The sequence below is a fragment of the Chrysoperla carnea genome, chromosome X, assembly GCF_905475395.1.
Source record: "Chrysoperla carnea chromosome X, inChrCarn1.1, whole genome shotgun sequence".
In the NCBI taxonomy this organism is placed as follows: Eukaryota; Metazoa; Arthropoda; class Insecta; order Neuroptera; family Chrysopidae; genus Chrysoperla; species Chrysoperla carnea.
In genome coordinates this window covers 8,144,157-8,160,915 of record NC_058342.1, presented here as the reverse complement: position 1 = coordinate 8,160,915, position 16,759 = coordinate 8,144,157, and the positions used below count along the sequence as shown (strand labels likewise).

Below are 16,759 nucleotides of genomic sequence, written 5' to 3'. Positions count from 1 at the left end.
AACATGAACTCCATCAACATTACACCCTTTGGGAGGCTTTATAAGTGAAAAACAAGAAGCCAGGCGATAAACTTGAGCAAACATTTTTGGATCCAGATGATCATTATCCCCACAAGAAAATCGCATAATTGAAAAAAATCTCTGAAAAAAAAAAATTATTTTATTTTAAGAAATTCGTATTAGTGAGAGCAAGACAGTAATTGATGTACTTACTTCTAAAGGATCTTGCGAAAGCGTTGCAGTCATCAAATAGTTGTAATTACACTCAGTGTGCAGTTCGTCAAGTACTTCTAATGTCGCTTGCAGAGTTACTTTTAAGTCACCTAAAGTACTCTTAGAGACTGGTATGGGTCCAAGCTTTTCCCAATCTTTCAGAAATTCTAAAAATTCAAGAATTGCCTGCAAAATGTTAATCGAATTTCAGTAATTTCCAAAAAGGTATAACATAACTAATTTATTTTATCACAATATCATATAAGTGCTTGTAAATTTATGTAGCTATCAATTGCTGTGTAACATACAAAATCTCTTGAATAATAGATATGTTAAGCACATGCGTATTTCAATAAGGTATTTTTATTTTTTTTTTTTTTTATTACGCTTCAGCTACTGAGGCTATTTGTGTTTTAAAATTAACAAATTTGATTATTTACAAGTTCTAATTTTTACATAATTTGTATTTTTATAGTGTTTATGATATATTTCTAATAGTAATATAAAATTATATAAACTTTGATAAAAACAATTGAGGTACCAGATGATTCAGGTTACGGTCATAGTTTCTCAACTTATTAAATAACTTCACTTCTTTAAGAATTTTAAGTATTATATTCACGTTATTTATATAATCACCAATTAAATTTTTTAAACTACAGTTGACTATTCCCTGGAGGGATAAGCAGTCTTTCAGTATAGGGCACTCTACAAGCACATGCCTGACAGTTAAATTGACATGACATCTTTCGCATACAGGCCGGTTCTGTCGTTCAAAAATTTACTTATGTAATAAACGTGTATGTCCGGTTCTTAGTCTGGCTAAAACTACTTCTTCTCTTCTTGTAAGTATACATGATTTTTCCCATTCACCAATTGTAGACTTAATCTCCATTAATTTTACATTTGATTTCAACCATTTCTCTTGCCATGAGTTTTTAAGGAAATTCTTTATATTATATAGCTCATCTTTTAGAGGTATCTGTGAGATAAGTTGTCCATCATTTGTAGCTTCATTGGCTAATTTGTCAGCTTCCTCATTTCCAGTTATACCAGCATGACCTGGTATCCACGCAAATATCAATTCATAGCTTTGTTCCGAGAGCTGCTCATTTAATTTTTGTATGTTAAAAATGTGGGGGTCACTTGTATCCTCATTACATGTTAAAGCATTTATTGCACTGCGTGAGTCTGTAAAGATAATGTATTTCATTTTCGGTCTTTGAGCAAGACATTTAATAGCTTCAAAGATAGCCATGGTTTCCTCCGTATAAACACTACAGCTTCGGGTGAATTTAAATTTTTTTTCTTGATTGTTGATAGTAAAGGCGCATCCACTTTTATCGTTTGTTTTAGAGCCATCCGTATATATCTGTATGTGATTAGGATACATATTTCGAGTTTTTAGAAATTCATTTTGGAAAATCTGTACTGGAGTATTTGATTTGGAATATTGTTCTAAGTCTCTTATGCAACTGATGTTATGTCTTCTCCAGGGTGGTTTTTCAGATTTTTCCTTCTTTATGATTTCTGGGAAAACATATCCCATGCTTCTGATCAGTATTTGCAGTCTGGCTAAGAATGATCTTGGGTATTTTTCTTTTATTGTAAAGATCTCTAAATGTTTGTGTTTTGATATTAAAGCAGAATTCGGATGGTCTTCTTGACTTTTGACAGTTAAGAAGTACTTCATTAATAGAAACTTTTAGTTTTAGAGACGGTTCGTTTGATTCACAATATAAACTTTCTGTTGGACAAGTCCGATATGCGCCAGTTGCTAATCTTATACCTAGATTGTGTACTGAGTCTAGCAGTTTAAGATGATGGGTCTTGGCAGAAGAATAAACGACACACCCGTAGTCTAACTTAGTTCGGATCAAAGATCGATACAGTTGTAATAATGTTTTCCGATTTGATCCGCTGTTGTGACCATTAATTATTATGATTAGATTCAGACCTTGTGTACAGGCTGCTTTTAATTTTTTTATGTGAGGAACCCAAGTTAGTTTTATGTCAAAAGTAATACCCAAGAAGGAATGGGTGTCTGTAAAAGATAATTTTTCGTTGTATAATTGTATCTCTTTATTTGTTTTTCTTTACGGGTCCGGTGAAAATTCATGCATTTAGTTTTCTCTACGGAGAACTGAAGACCATTTTTTGTTGACCATTCTTCTAGATTTTTTAAGGACGTTCCCAATAATTTCTGTGCTGTTAGAGTATCTTTTGTTCTGAGAGTTATAGCTAAGTCGTCAGCAAATAGATACGTTTTTATGGGAGCCTGAATCTCATTTGTGATATCATTTATAGCGATTGTAAACAATGTTGGACTTAAGATTGATCCTTGTGGCAGACCATTTTCTTGGATTTTAAATGATGAGTATGTGTCATTGATTTTGGTACAAATTTTGCGATTTTTAAGAAAATTTTCTATAAAATTCAATATGTGTCCGCGGATTCCAATATCAGAAAGTTGCTTGATGATTTTGTGTCTCCAGGTAGTGTCAAATGCTCGTTTCAGGTCGAAAAAGATAGCGATTAGGCGGCTTTCATCTGTTTGGAATGCTCTACATATATCATCTTCTAATGATATCAGATGATTTATTGCTGATCTATTAGGCCTCAAGCCATTTTGGGCGGAATTTAACATTCCACGTTGTTCTAGTTCCCACTGTAGTCGCTAGTTAATAATGCGTTCCATCACTTTACACACACAACTACTTACTAGTTAAGGAGATAGGTTTGTAATTTTCAACATTTAGTTTAGTTTTACCAGGCTTTAGAATAGGTAGAATTATTGCTTTACGCCATTGTGATGGAAAAGTATGATTTATCCAGATGGATTGTAATATGTTTAATAAATATTGTTGAGCACTTGTTGGGGACCGGGTGTTGAATTTTTTTGTTTTCTGATTGATTTCTTCAAATCTTGAATTGATATTCTGTCATTAAACCTTTCAGTGTTGTCATTATGGACATCGATATAGGTATTTTCAATGTTAAGTTTATATGTAATAAATTCGGGTTGATAGTTCGTTGTGCTTGATGTTGTGGCATAATGATTAGCAAAAATTTCAGCGATGTCACCTGGTTCTGTAACGAGTTAATTGTCAACTATGACATGGTCTAACGCACTATTTGAGTGTTTATTTGATAGTTTTCGTACCGAGTTCTAAGCTTGGCTTATTGACACATTACTATCAATTGTAGCTAGAAAATTTTCCCATGTTTGTCTTTTCTTTTCTCTTATTAAGTTTCTTGCAATGGCGCGTTTCCTTTTGAACTCAATGAAATTTTCAGCCGTAGAATTTTTTTAATATGTTTTCAGGGCTGTTTTGCGGTTTTTTATTGCGGTTTTTACATCCTCACACCACTTGTGATTGCTTGGAGACTAAGTAATTCGTTTGGGGTATACTTTTATAGCCGCTAATTTGTTGAAGTTATCGATATCGGTATCTATATTATTTGTTATTTCTGTATTTGTCACTGTTTGTTGTTTGAAGTGATCCCAATCGGCCTTTTCAATTATCCATCGTTTTGATTTCCGTTTGGGTATATTTTTGGAGGTATTTATATCGATAATTATGGGGAAGTGATCGCTACCACATAAGTCAGGGTATACGTTCCAATTCAATTCAGTTGCGGTTTTCGCAGAAGCTTAAGTCTATTGCTGACAGGGATCCGTTTGACAAGCAGAAATGAGTGGGTTGTCCATCATTTAGGAGTACTAGTTCATCATATTTAAGATAGATTTTTTCTAATTGGTTTCCTCTCGTGTCAGTTTTATGGCTCCAAATTTGGGTTTGTGCATTGAAATCACCGACAACAATATATGGTTTAGGTAGCTGTTCGATAAGATCTTGTAGTTCTTCTAAATTACACTGCCCAGGTGGGAGATATAAATTAGTAACGTGGATTATTTTTGTTGCAGATAGGTGTATTTTAACTGTGATACTTTGTAGTTTTGTTTGTATTTGCATTGTTTCTAAGTGATAGACGTTTTTGACAGCCGTGAGGACGCCTCCTGCTGCTTTTTTAGCTCCTGTGTAGTCAGATCGGTTGTATATTTCTTGAGGGTAGTAGTTTGGAGGGGTGAAAGGTGAGATTCTTGGATGCAGATTATTATTGGATTTAATTTTGAAATTAACAGTTGAATTTCTCCGATGTTTCTAAGAAAACCGTTACAATTCCATTGAATTAGAACGTTGTTATTCATTGTTGAAGTTTATTTTAGAATTGTTTTCGGTATCGAATCCAGCTGCGGCTAAGTACGAATATTCCAGTTGAAGGGTAAGCTGGTTTATAATTCTGGTTATTCTTACTTTAGTAGATCTGTCATTTAATTTTTTATGTAAGATTTGCAACATTTCTATTAATTTATCAGTTTTGTCAGTGTAGTTTCTGGCGGTTTCTAATAAATTTTGTGATTCAGACGTTTTCCTTAGGAAATTTATTAGTTGACTAGATGTTAGAATATAGTTATTTGGTTCGAGATCTATGATATTTATAAAAGGCTTTATATATTCTTCAAAATTGAATTCTTCTTTTGGTTTCTTTTTATTTGGCTTAATTTAACCCTCTGTTGGAGTGCTTGGAATTATGGATTCAACTTCCATTTCATTCCCAGTCTCATTTGATGTTGATGGGTGTGTTCTCTTTTGGGTTTTTTTTGTGCCTTCTGTTTCTGTATCTGAGGTGTTCTGAGTGTTCAGTTTTTCTGCCGTCGCCTGTTGCATTTCTACATTGACAGGTACACTGTTTTTTAATGCACCGCTATATGTAGGCTTATTTTCCCTGGCTTGTGTACGTCTAAAACATGAAGCTATTAGATGGTCGTTGCTACCACAGTAAGCACAAGTTTTTGGTTGGTTTTCGTAAGTGATCAATGCCCTGTGTCCCTTTACATATATAAAGGATGGTATATGCTTTTTCAATATGCATTGCACTATTCTGTTACCATTCTTAAATTTACCTATCTTGTTTTGGTGCATATTGCTCAAACCAATATTCATCTTGAATTTCTAGGATGTTTCCATATTTAGCTAGTTCATTTTTAATGTCTTCGTTCGACATTTCGAATGGTAATCGAAAAATTCTTATTTTTCGGAATCCAATTCCGGCGTATGAGATATTTAATGTCGTTATTGAGCCATTTTCAGTTTTGATCTTTCCTTCCCCATTACATTTTGTAACTATTTCGTTGCAGATAGTTGGTTCATTGAATTTAAGGAAAAATCCATTTGGTTCCTTTTGTATTCCTTGTAGTTTCTCTTCTAAGTTATTCACTTTATTCTTAAGGTTTTCAAAAATCCACTTAAAACAATCTTTTATGGTTGGTTTTTCTGAGTCATCTTGTACAAATTCACACCATAAGGTGTTTATTCGTAAAGTCATTTTAAATCAGTGTTTGAGTATTGATGCACTCTCGCACTTTTTTAAGTAAAAATTTTTTTATTTTTTTTTAAGGAGTACGGCCTATAACGTAGACCGCACTCTCTATGAAGAATGAATTTTAACACAATTACAACAATTAAGATGCTTATATATTGAACAACTTTGTTCCTCTCCTCCAATTTTTTTTCAATAAGGTATTTAAAGTTGCAAATATTAGTTTATCTAAAATTACTTGATACAATGGAATAAAGATTTCTACTATTAAATAACATCATAAAAAAGCTCGGTAACATACAAAAAATTAAATAAGCAGTTGCTATGCTACAAGGATAGTCCACACAACAGCTTTTACATTCTATATTCTATACCTTCGATCATCTTCGTCAATCTCAAGCAACAGTTTTTCAATCCAAATTTTGTGAATAAATCCCGCAGGAGCAGTAATGATTACCTGTCTTTGCCGACAATCGTCTTTAATATAAAAGGCATCTCGCGGTATACAAGATGAAATAGCTTGTATAAGATTATACATGAGATCAATGATTTCTGTGTTGGACTAGAATCTGCCAAGTCATCACAACTTGATTGATAATGTGCCATGGCCACTGACACCTCATGTCCGAATAGCTACAGTTATAAATATTTTAAATTTATTAACTACAAATAACAAACATGTGAAGTAAAAAGAGTCTAAAAATACAAACTTGATTTGCAAGCGGAACATGCATTTTTTGAAAAACCTTTTGGGTTTAAATGTGCTGGTGTTAATTTATGAGCAATTTTAAGATTCGGTTGATAATCATTTTCTTCCACGATGACAGATGTTTTTTCTTTACAATTCCATAAGGAGTCTAAAAGAAATGAAAATTAAAAAAATATTATCGACGTTTTTGCATTTCATACTTTTTACTACTAATCTTACCTTGAAATCAGCTAATTTTCCGTTGATAATACCGTTTCTGAAGTTCTGTGAAATGATTAAAATCAGATAGCATCCACAATCGCTGATTATTATTGCACGTATGCTCGCAACTAAATTATTTTCGTCAATATTTAAAATTTTCCAAACCCCTCGGTTCCATGTTGCCCCATCAGTAACAACAGAGTCGACATGAATTCCACAATTTTCTAATAGGACGATACATTCTATAATTAATTTATGGAGTGGAACAGTTGTGCATGCACTTTTGGACAAAAAACAACCCAAAGCTTGTGTTCACCTTCCTCTGAATGGCCCGAATGGCACAAATTTAAAAACTAACGCATGATCAGCAGTTTTGTTTTTTAATTCTTCCGGCGTGTGTTGTCCCAAATCCACGAACCCATTAAATTTCATAGTTTGTGTATCAAAATAAATGTTCTCGGAAAGCTTCATTTCATCTACTAGAATTGAACCTCGTTTATATTGTTCATCTTCACTTTTAAATGTCTCTTTTAAGCCTTCAAAAATTGATGATTGAAAACCATAAGCTGAGCAGCTAATTTTCTTATTATATTTATTCAAAGTACTCAGCGATGGAAGCGGCAATATTTTACGGGCTCGCAGAAGTTCGTAAGTATTTCTACTTTTTAATCGTATTATAATACATTCGTACAACCATTCCAATGTATACCGTCTGCCTTTTGAATTTTGTTTTTGTGCAGCTTCGAAGCAAGAAGTTACAACGATTTGAAATTCCGGTGGCAATTCTTTTATAGCTTCTTGCACAAAAAGCTTGGATTTTCTTGCGCATTTCGCCTTGGTATCAAATATTACCTGTCTCAATTTCAGTTTCTGTAAAAAAAGTAAACTAATTAAATAATTTCAATTTTGCAATGCACAGAAATGTTACATAACAAAATATTTGTACATTACTAAAATATACAAGTTACAGAGTCGTGACGGCAGCTTACTATCGACTGAATGGTTCTGTTCTTTAAAATGCACAGAAAATCAGCATAAATATATATGAAATATTAAACTAATCTTTTTAATTTAAATAAGACTATACACCTGCAGTGAAAATACCCGAATTTTTATTTTCGTAATTTTTTTATTAATCCCAATCAATTACAAAAATTAAAAATTTTGAGACTTAGTCATTAATTAAATGTGAATTTAATTACTGAAAGTTAAATTCACAAATAAAATATTGTTTCGATGGAGGCAAAAACCTAAAATCAGATTAAATTAAATCTGATATATTTTCCCCCGTCATGGTACTACTAAATTTATTCCTTGATTTCATTAAATAAAAAATTTTTGTACAATTTGTTGATCGATAATATAACTTAAAAAGTAATACTGAATTATCGTGGTTTCGAAAAATTTATACAATTCATTTATATTTACAAATTACTGTATTTGTAAATAGAATCCATTATATATGCTAATAATTAAATAAACAAAATCTATGTGTACGATGATCTTGTGGCATACAATTTCATGCTGTTTTGTAAAATTGGGTCCCCAGTTTTCATAGTGTATGCTTAATTTCATTTTGTTTTCTTAATTTCTTCATTTTGTTGTTTTCTTAAATTTGTATTCTTAATTGCATTTTGACAATTTACTTGCTGGAAAAATCAGACAGTTCTATATAAAATCTTAATTTACTAATTCATCTTAATTATTTGGTAATTACTTCGTAATATTTTCCGATTCCCTTAACCAGACGGAAAAGTGCTGTATAAAGTATACCTCAAGCAACGTTTGATAAAAAACAAAAGAAAAGAAAATAGAATAAATGCATATAATAAAATCAGAATAAATATTAATGAAAATAGTAAGTTGAAATTAAAACTCACCGTTGTCTTCAAACGTTTATATTGCTTGATAACATTTACAGTGCGTCGTTTACGTGCAACCGATTTTTGCAACTTAATACCAGTACTATCGCAGCTCTGCAATCGGCTTCGGAGAACTCTGCAAGATTTACATCTTGGATTTATTTGGTTCCTTTGATAAGCTCCATCATAAAAAAAAAAACAATCAAATGACATTTCGCATTTGTTTTCTCAAATTATTATAGTATTTCCAAATTATACATCTACGTTACCTTTGTTTCTCTATTTGCGTGCCAACGCACAATGGCCATTTTTCCACAGATTTTAAATAATCAAATATTTCATCAGGTGAAGATAATTTATCATTTAAATTGACTTTTTCAAAATTTGTAAAAATTACCTGTAAAATATTAATTAATTTGAATAATTAATTGAGTGAAATAATACAATGTAATGAAAGAAGCATGTATATTTACCGAAATAGAGAAATCCTCATTTAAAGCTATATGATTTTGGATCTGCATTCGCACAGGATCAATTCGAATAAACTCCATAGCGTCAGATTTTTCAGCGTAAGTCCAATGCTGGGGTAGTAATGTTAAATTTTCTCTGAAATATGCAATTGGTTTTACAATTTTCGGTATTTGTTCTGGTTGCTGTTGCTCTTGTTCTAGCTGCTGTTGCTCTTGCTCTTGCTCTAGTTGCTGTTGCTTGGATTGCAGTTGCTCTTGTTCGGGTTGCAATTGCTCTTGTTCCGACTGCTGTTGCTCTTGATTTAGTTGTTGCTGATCTTGTTGCTGCAGTTCAGGATTGAGCTGCAACTGATGTTAGATCGTTGGCACTGCATCTTCTGTAAGATCTTTTCTGCCTAAATGATGTAAGTGAACTTCATTTCCGATGACAATCTTGGAATACATTTTTATATCTTTTTCCTTGAAGTGAAATTGGCAAATGTAATCGGATGCTTTCAACGCTATACCCAAAGATCTGGTCCAATGTTGTAACCTTGCTGAGCCCCATATGAGAGAGTGCTCCTTACCTCTACCCTCCATATTATACATATAGAAGTTTGTGAATAAAGTCGATAATAATAATTAACGCTTTTTTCGCTAACATAGAGTGTTACTGAATCACCATGACGTTAGTGCAAGCGCCAAAAAACCATAAATATCATTTTTGTGATAATTATCTATTATGTTTGTGAATAGCGCTACTGATAGTGGTGGAATACGTTCCTTGTGAATGGCTGTAAAGCAAGTCGAGCATATTTTTATTTCAGTAAAGCAATGTTTTAGAGCGATGTTCTTACACTGAGACAAAAATATAGTAAAATTTTCTACAAAATGTAGGTAAAAATTACTAAATATAGATGTATTCTTGAAACGACATGGAAATATAGGAAAACATCGTGAATTGGAAGAGTATATTTTATTAATACGTTTATTAATTTTTTAATAAGGGGTATTTTAATAAGAATGTTCGCTATGCTGTTTAGTAAAATTTATCGTTCAACAAGGAAATATATTGAATAATTAATTATTAATTACTTATTTAATTTTTCAAAAATGCAAGTTAGAATATTTACTGTACGATTTAGTAAAATTCACACTTTGACAAGAAAATATTAAAAAATTATTTAGTGATTACTGCAAACCATTTTATAATTTTTCAAAACCGGATGGTAGAATATTTGAATTGACGCATTATAAATAACAATATTTTTATTTATTATTAACATGTATATAAAACATTAATTATATAGAAGGTTTATCAAATAATTTACTTTACTGTGATTGTTATTAAGCATATTTTATTATAAACATAATTTTTTTCTAATTTTGATATAATAATTACTCTTTTAAATAAATACACTTAAAGTAATTTTAAAAATTAAAAAGATATTAACATCTGTAATTAAGACCATCAATATAAATTTTTCCATCACCTAATCGAGTTTGGAATGATAAATAGGCGTTTTTCACTATTTCCCATGGTAGTTTTTCATAATTAACAAAATATCCTTTTACTTCGTATGCTAAAAAGTGATCATCGTATGATTAGGATATTTTTTTTACGATTGCTACTATTTTATCGACTGTAGAAATGATTAGATAAGAAATTAAATATATAAATTCAATTTTGTAGTTGCATCGTTATTCTGCAAATATTTCAAATCTTTTCTAAACCACAGTCTGTCACAAATGTCACAAGCATGACTAAATTCATTTTTAACAAAATCATTTTCAAATTGTGGATGAGCAGAAGAATTCTGTTGAAATGAAAAATATGTTTGAAGATGTATATTAGGTGGAGATGATTCAACAACTTGAGAACGAAAATGCCTTTGACTCTATCTTCGATAGAATTGTAGTAAGAATGTATTGTAGTTCTGTGTAGAATGACTTTGGGGTTAATGCATTCGTGACTTTATTCAAATATACGAAGTTGTTGGGTGAGGAATTGACTTTGTTCGAGCTGTATTTTTTCCAAATTTTGAGAAGTCCTGCATTGCACAACATTCTTTTGGTCTTCATTACTGTCCAGTTTCTTTTTTTTTTCTGCGAAAAATACAAAAAAATCATAAAATAAAATAAAATAAATACAAAATGAATATGAAATTAACTTACATTTGCAAATCATACCCATTTCTTTTGGAACAATTCTTCTACATTTTTGTCATTTTCCTTTAAAATTTTTGTACGTTGATAATATGCTCTTTATTCTCAAGATGTATTTTTCATTTATCTTCTTTTTTCTCTTCCTTCGAATCTATTTTCTTCAAATATTTTTTACGCTGACGCCATTCCCTTTGGTATTCTTGATTTCGTTTTTTTTCTTTCTCTCAAAAACGAAGATTATTTATTATTTATTATCTTATTTCATTTATTTTCATTCGAAATTATTTGTTTGGTAAACCCACACCGCACATGTTCCTATTGTGCTTATTGTTATTATTATAAAGCATAAACATATTACAAAGATTACATCTATAATTTGTAAGTACATATTATGTATCTATATTCATAATTTCGTCAAGCAGTACGGTAGACTCGATCCAAACCTAATCTTAATAATAAAATTATATTAATTAATAAATGTTAATTAATTAAACCTAACCTAACCTTCATAATAAAATAAAATTATATTAATTAAAAAATGAAAATTAATTTAATTTTCATCTAGTATATTTATAAAGTACTCACTCATTTTATTTCGCTATTTCTTCGTCACTTTTTTCATTAATAGATGCACTTTGTTCAATTTCCATATTTTAAGCACTTTATATACACGATTTTTATGAATACACAGCAGTGCTGCCACTACACAGACGGTGGAGCCATCAGCTGTCACCATCCATGTACGCGCGTTGCACGCTGTAACATAAACACGTAGAAAGAGAGTCGGATATTTTCTCTCCCACGCCGCGCCGGCTGACTACTCTCCATCCGTCATACGAATTTGCAACCAGGTGCTACCTGACGCGATTTTAACATTTTTTACTCATTACAAAAAAAGTGTACAACGCCGGTAAAGAAGTTTTCGTCTTACGAATTTTCGATCAGGTCACGTGTCCTGACGCGAGTAAAACATTTTTTACTCATTACAAAAAAAGTATACAACGCCGCTAAAGAAGTTTTCGTCTTACGAATTTTCGATCAGGTCACGTATCCTGACGCGAGTTTAACATTTTTTACCCATTACAAAAAAAGTATACAACGCCGCTAAAGAAGTTTTCACTTCAAAAATGGTATTTTTTTAACCTACCAAAAAAAAAAGAAGAAAAAAAATTAAATCATTTAATATGTGCTCCGTACTTATGTCTCGTAACCACTGGGTTCATTTGTATTAAACTAGTGTTTTAAAAATAAGGTTGTATTTTGACTGTGTTATCAGAACTTTAATAATAATTCAATGTAACAAACAATGCATGAAAAAAATTAAACTTATAAATAATTTAATGATCAATATTAAACAAATCAATCAATCCTCAACAGATTCTGTAATAAAAGAAGTAACATTATATAAATAAGAATCGAAACATTAGAAAAAAACGGGTTGCACTCTGGGAGTGCCGGCAGAAGTGAAAACTTGAATATTAACGTTGTGCATTTTTGATATTTTGGAATGGTTAGGGAATAATTTTGCACGAATTGCTTTAATTATCAGTATAAAAGTACTCTCATTTATGTGGTAGAATACAATATTTATTTATTGGGCTATCGTACACAAACATGACATTTTATATTACATTAAAAAGTTTATCTCTTAGAAACATCAACTTACATCCATAATTTCGATGACTTTTTCCCCATCATTACTACCAGAACCATCATCACCAATCTCTAAAACTGATACGATCGGTTTATGATAGCTGAAGTAAGAAACGAACAGTTTTGATTCGAACCTATTAAAATGTCTAATAAAGACCGCATCAATAGCAGTTTTGTATTTCGTTGTGCTAACATTGCGATCATTTGACATAGTTAAACCAAATTCATTATTTAAAAATTCAATTAATAGTTTATTTTTATCGTCTGCAAAGTTTATGTTGAAATCTCCACTCAAAATCATTGGCAATTCATAAAAGCTTTTTCCAATTTTTTTTTTGAAGCAATGCAGATGCGTCATGAGAATAAATGAATAAATTTTCGTACAAGAAGTCTCGTATAGCACGCAATGACTTATCTGGAGAGATGTAAACAGCAACCATAATAATGAACTGATTATCACCAGAGTGGCAACGACTTATACAAATATCACCGATATCAGAAACAGTAGCATAAACATGCCATTATATTTCACATGCACATCCATATAATTTGTGCAATGATGAACTGTGTTCATATTTTGATAAATAGCTACTCCTCCCGCTGGACGATTATTTCTTCTGAAACTCGCAACAAAGTTGAAGTTCGGAATGTCAATTATTTCATCGTTACCCATATGAGTTTCTGATAAAATTAACACATTCATCTTTTAAAAAAGAGCGTCAGTTGCTAGATCATCTACATGCGCACGTAAACTTTGACAATTGAATGAAAAAATAGACAATCTATTATTCTTAGAAATAAAATCTAGAATTTTGGTGATGGTTTGCAAAGGATTTTCACGTAACCGTTTCAATTCAATTGATTAATCTTCTCGATGAGTTGTTGATCTCTTTTGATTTTTTGTTGCGTTTGAATCTTCCACCTGTGCGTTTCCTACTCTGCCATGATAAAATTTCCAGCTCGCCCTTGCGTTTTCTTCAGTGACTAAGAACAAACCTTCTATACTAGTTACTCTTGATAACGCAACGTACGCCAATTCTCTTGAATGAGAACGATTGTATTCATAAACAATAGCATCGAAAGTACCTCCTTGTGATTTGGGAATTGTCATTGCCAAAGCCGAAATCAGTGGAAAATGTTTTCTTTTTGCCACTATAGTTTTTTTTTTGTTGAGTGGTATTGACGATGATTGTAAAGAAATTGGAACAGCGTCTTTGTTGATTTTCAAGCCTGCAATGTCGCTTTTAAATTTTGTTGCACGTTTTTGACCAATGGATTTTGAGAATTTGAACCAAAGTCTTGTGATTTTATCATATTTATCATATTCTATGAGTAGTAATTTACCTACAGTGCCATTAGATAAACCATCAGCGACATCTATGTTTATAGTTATCATATAGGGTCGGTTAGGAACTAGAACTAGTTCATAAGGTAACCCACCAGTTTCGTCAGATTTCATTTTATGTAACTTCTGTCTTACAAAATTTTCTTGCTCTGCATTATGACAACCAACAAAAACATCCGATGCCAATGAAACAATTTTATTTTCAAAACTGTTCAAAATTGTAATGTTGTATTCGTTAACCTTATTATTCATAAACATAAGTCTAGTTCCTTCCGGGCATTCTGATTGTGTGTGTTCTTTAGTTACAAATCTGGATTCTATCATATTTAATTCTTCTTCTGTTAGAATGAACCCATCACCGATTTTTGTTAAAATGGTAGAAAAGAGTCTATTTTCTTGGCGCATTACCTTTTTTTGTTCGAATTGATGAAATTTTCGCCAAATTGATTCACCAGTAATTTTTTTTTTAATTTGCTTGAAGATCGGTGTGGCTTTTACAGGGGGTAATTGGCGCAAATCTCCGATAAGGATCACGTCCAATCCACCAAAATCTGTTGTAAACAAGTCAGTGATTTGCTTCAAACGTTCATTAATTTGTTCTAATAATTCTGCTGAAACCATGCTTACTTCGTCAATGATAATAACCTTGATGAACTCAAATAGCGCTCTGTATTGATGAGCTTTTTCGATGTTGAGTGGCAACAGCCTTGAGAGTGATATACATAAAGCATTATGCACCGTTGTTCCACCTATGGCTGTAGCAGCTTTTCCAGTTGAAGCACAAGCAATGTATGCATTGAAAATTCCATCCGTGTCGGAAAATCTATTATAAATTTCCATGAGTGCTTTTATTACAAACGTTTTACCACTACCAGCTGGCCCAGTCAAATATATCAACAATGGTTTCTGCATTGGCTCGTTTGATATTAAATGATGTATAGTGTGAAACAATATTTCTCGCTGTTCCTCGTTTGCTTTGCGGATAAGCCCATAAAATTCTGGATAAGGTAAGATATTATCTTTCTTTTTAGCAATTGATCCAAGCTTATCAAACAACGCAAGCCGTAAATCATCATTTAAATCTTGGATTGTGATATAATTCAGCAAATGGATTTTCATTAAGAATTCTACCATCGACGTCGTTTATCTCCTCTCCATCATCGGAAACATATTCACGACATAACTTTGTGCAGATTTCCAATGTTTTTTCGATGTCAAGATTTGATTCGAACTCTTTTCTTCGATCTAGAATAAGTGCCTCATTTTTTTCGTATAACTTAAGATATCGCGATTCTGCAAAAATTTTCGATTCTTCATGACGGAACGGAAGGTGCACAGTAACCATTTCTCTCCGATACTCATTGTAGTCTGTACCCATATCATAATTGCGATATCGTATAACTTTTGGTTCTTCCCTGAGTACATCACACTTTTATAATATTTAGCAACAAATTGAGCAAGAGAAATACTTGCTAAATCTTCAGGTCTCTTTTCATACTTGTCGAACCAATTTTCCTTCCATATGTCGGTTGAACCATCTTCTAGTTCACTTAATTATTTCATTGTCTTCTTTATTCTATGCCTTTCGACTGGCCAAATGGTTGGTATATAGACAATAACAGTTGAACTTTTTGACATTGGTTCTCTCAATAAATACCATGCAGCCTCTTGACTTGTCATCTCAGTGTGGTTCAAAAGATTAATGCTAATATTTTTAGTAATGTCAAATAAATTAAACTCAGGATGTTCATCCATTATTTCAATTATTTGTCTTCGTAAATTGCTAACACCTCTGTTAGTTTTGTTAACATATTCGACCACGTAAGCTGCACAAGAATATTCTTCAGTTATAAATTGGAAATCAGTGTTGGATCTGACAACGTTGAATATGAAAGGATTAAATGGGTTATTCCATTTTTCACATGGTTCACGTTTTGGAAAAACTCGTGGTCTATTAATTCCTGCTCGAATAATGTTGACATATTCCTTATCTGAAGCAATATTATTTTTATCGTAGAAAGATTGAAAACCATTGTATTCGTATTTTTCCAAGTTTTTTTGGATTGAATTATATTTAGCCTTGTACTGTTGGAAACCATTTTCTGTATCTGGCATAGGCGTCAGAATCATGGTTTTCTTAACTGGCATAAACGGAGCGTCAAATCTACATTTTTGTTGTCGTCTCGATGCTATGCCTTTATAGCAAGTGAAAGTATGCTTATGAGTTTGTAATCGGATATTACCAGAAGCCTCGGCAGTAGATACTGATATCAGAAAATCGATAAGATCGATAGCTTCATTATAATCTCTTTTAAGGGCGTCTTCTGGGGCATTATCTAACCAAGCTAAAATATGCGCATGTAGGCTACCTCGATGTTGAAATTCAATTCTTTTAAAGTAATACAAAATCCTGTATTTTTTGAAAGGACTGTGCCTTTTTGATTGTAATATTTTTAAAATAATTTCGACTAACTTATTGAAGTATATAGCACATGTTACGGCATCTTCATTAATAAGAGTGCTTTTCTCAATAAAATGCAAATCTGCAGCCTCTTCAACCGATATTTTCGCATTATTTTTCAAATTATGCAACAATTGTAATAATTTAGGCCATCCAATTTCATTAGCACTTGTGGTAAAGAAAACAGTTGGCTTACCGTATTGACGAATCATAGCAAAAATATCTCTTTTCCTTTCTGCCCAATAGTATGCTGAATTCGGAATAGAACGAAGGAATGCCACATTAGTTTCAATACAGCTGTGAATATAATCATCA

At 31.9% G+C, this 16,759-nt stretch overlaps 1 protein-coding gene across 1 annotated transcript; it reads right to left on the bottom strand.

Moving 5' to 3' along the window:
- Positions 1–13,500: 13,500 nt before the first annotated feature.
- LOC123302854 (ATP-dependent DNA helicase pfh1-like) lies at positions 13,501–15,102 on the bottom strand. The gene has a single exon (XM_044885946.1). It carries the CDS (start codon positions 15,100–15,102, stop codon positions 13,501–13,503), a length of 1,602 nt encoding a protein of 533 aa, XP_044741881.1.
- Positions 15,103–16,759: the final 1,657 nt, after the last annotated feature.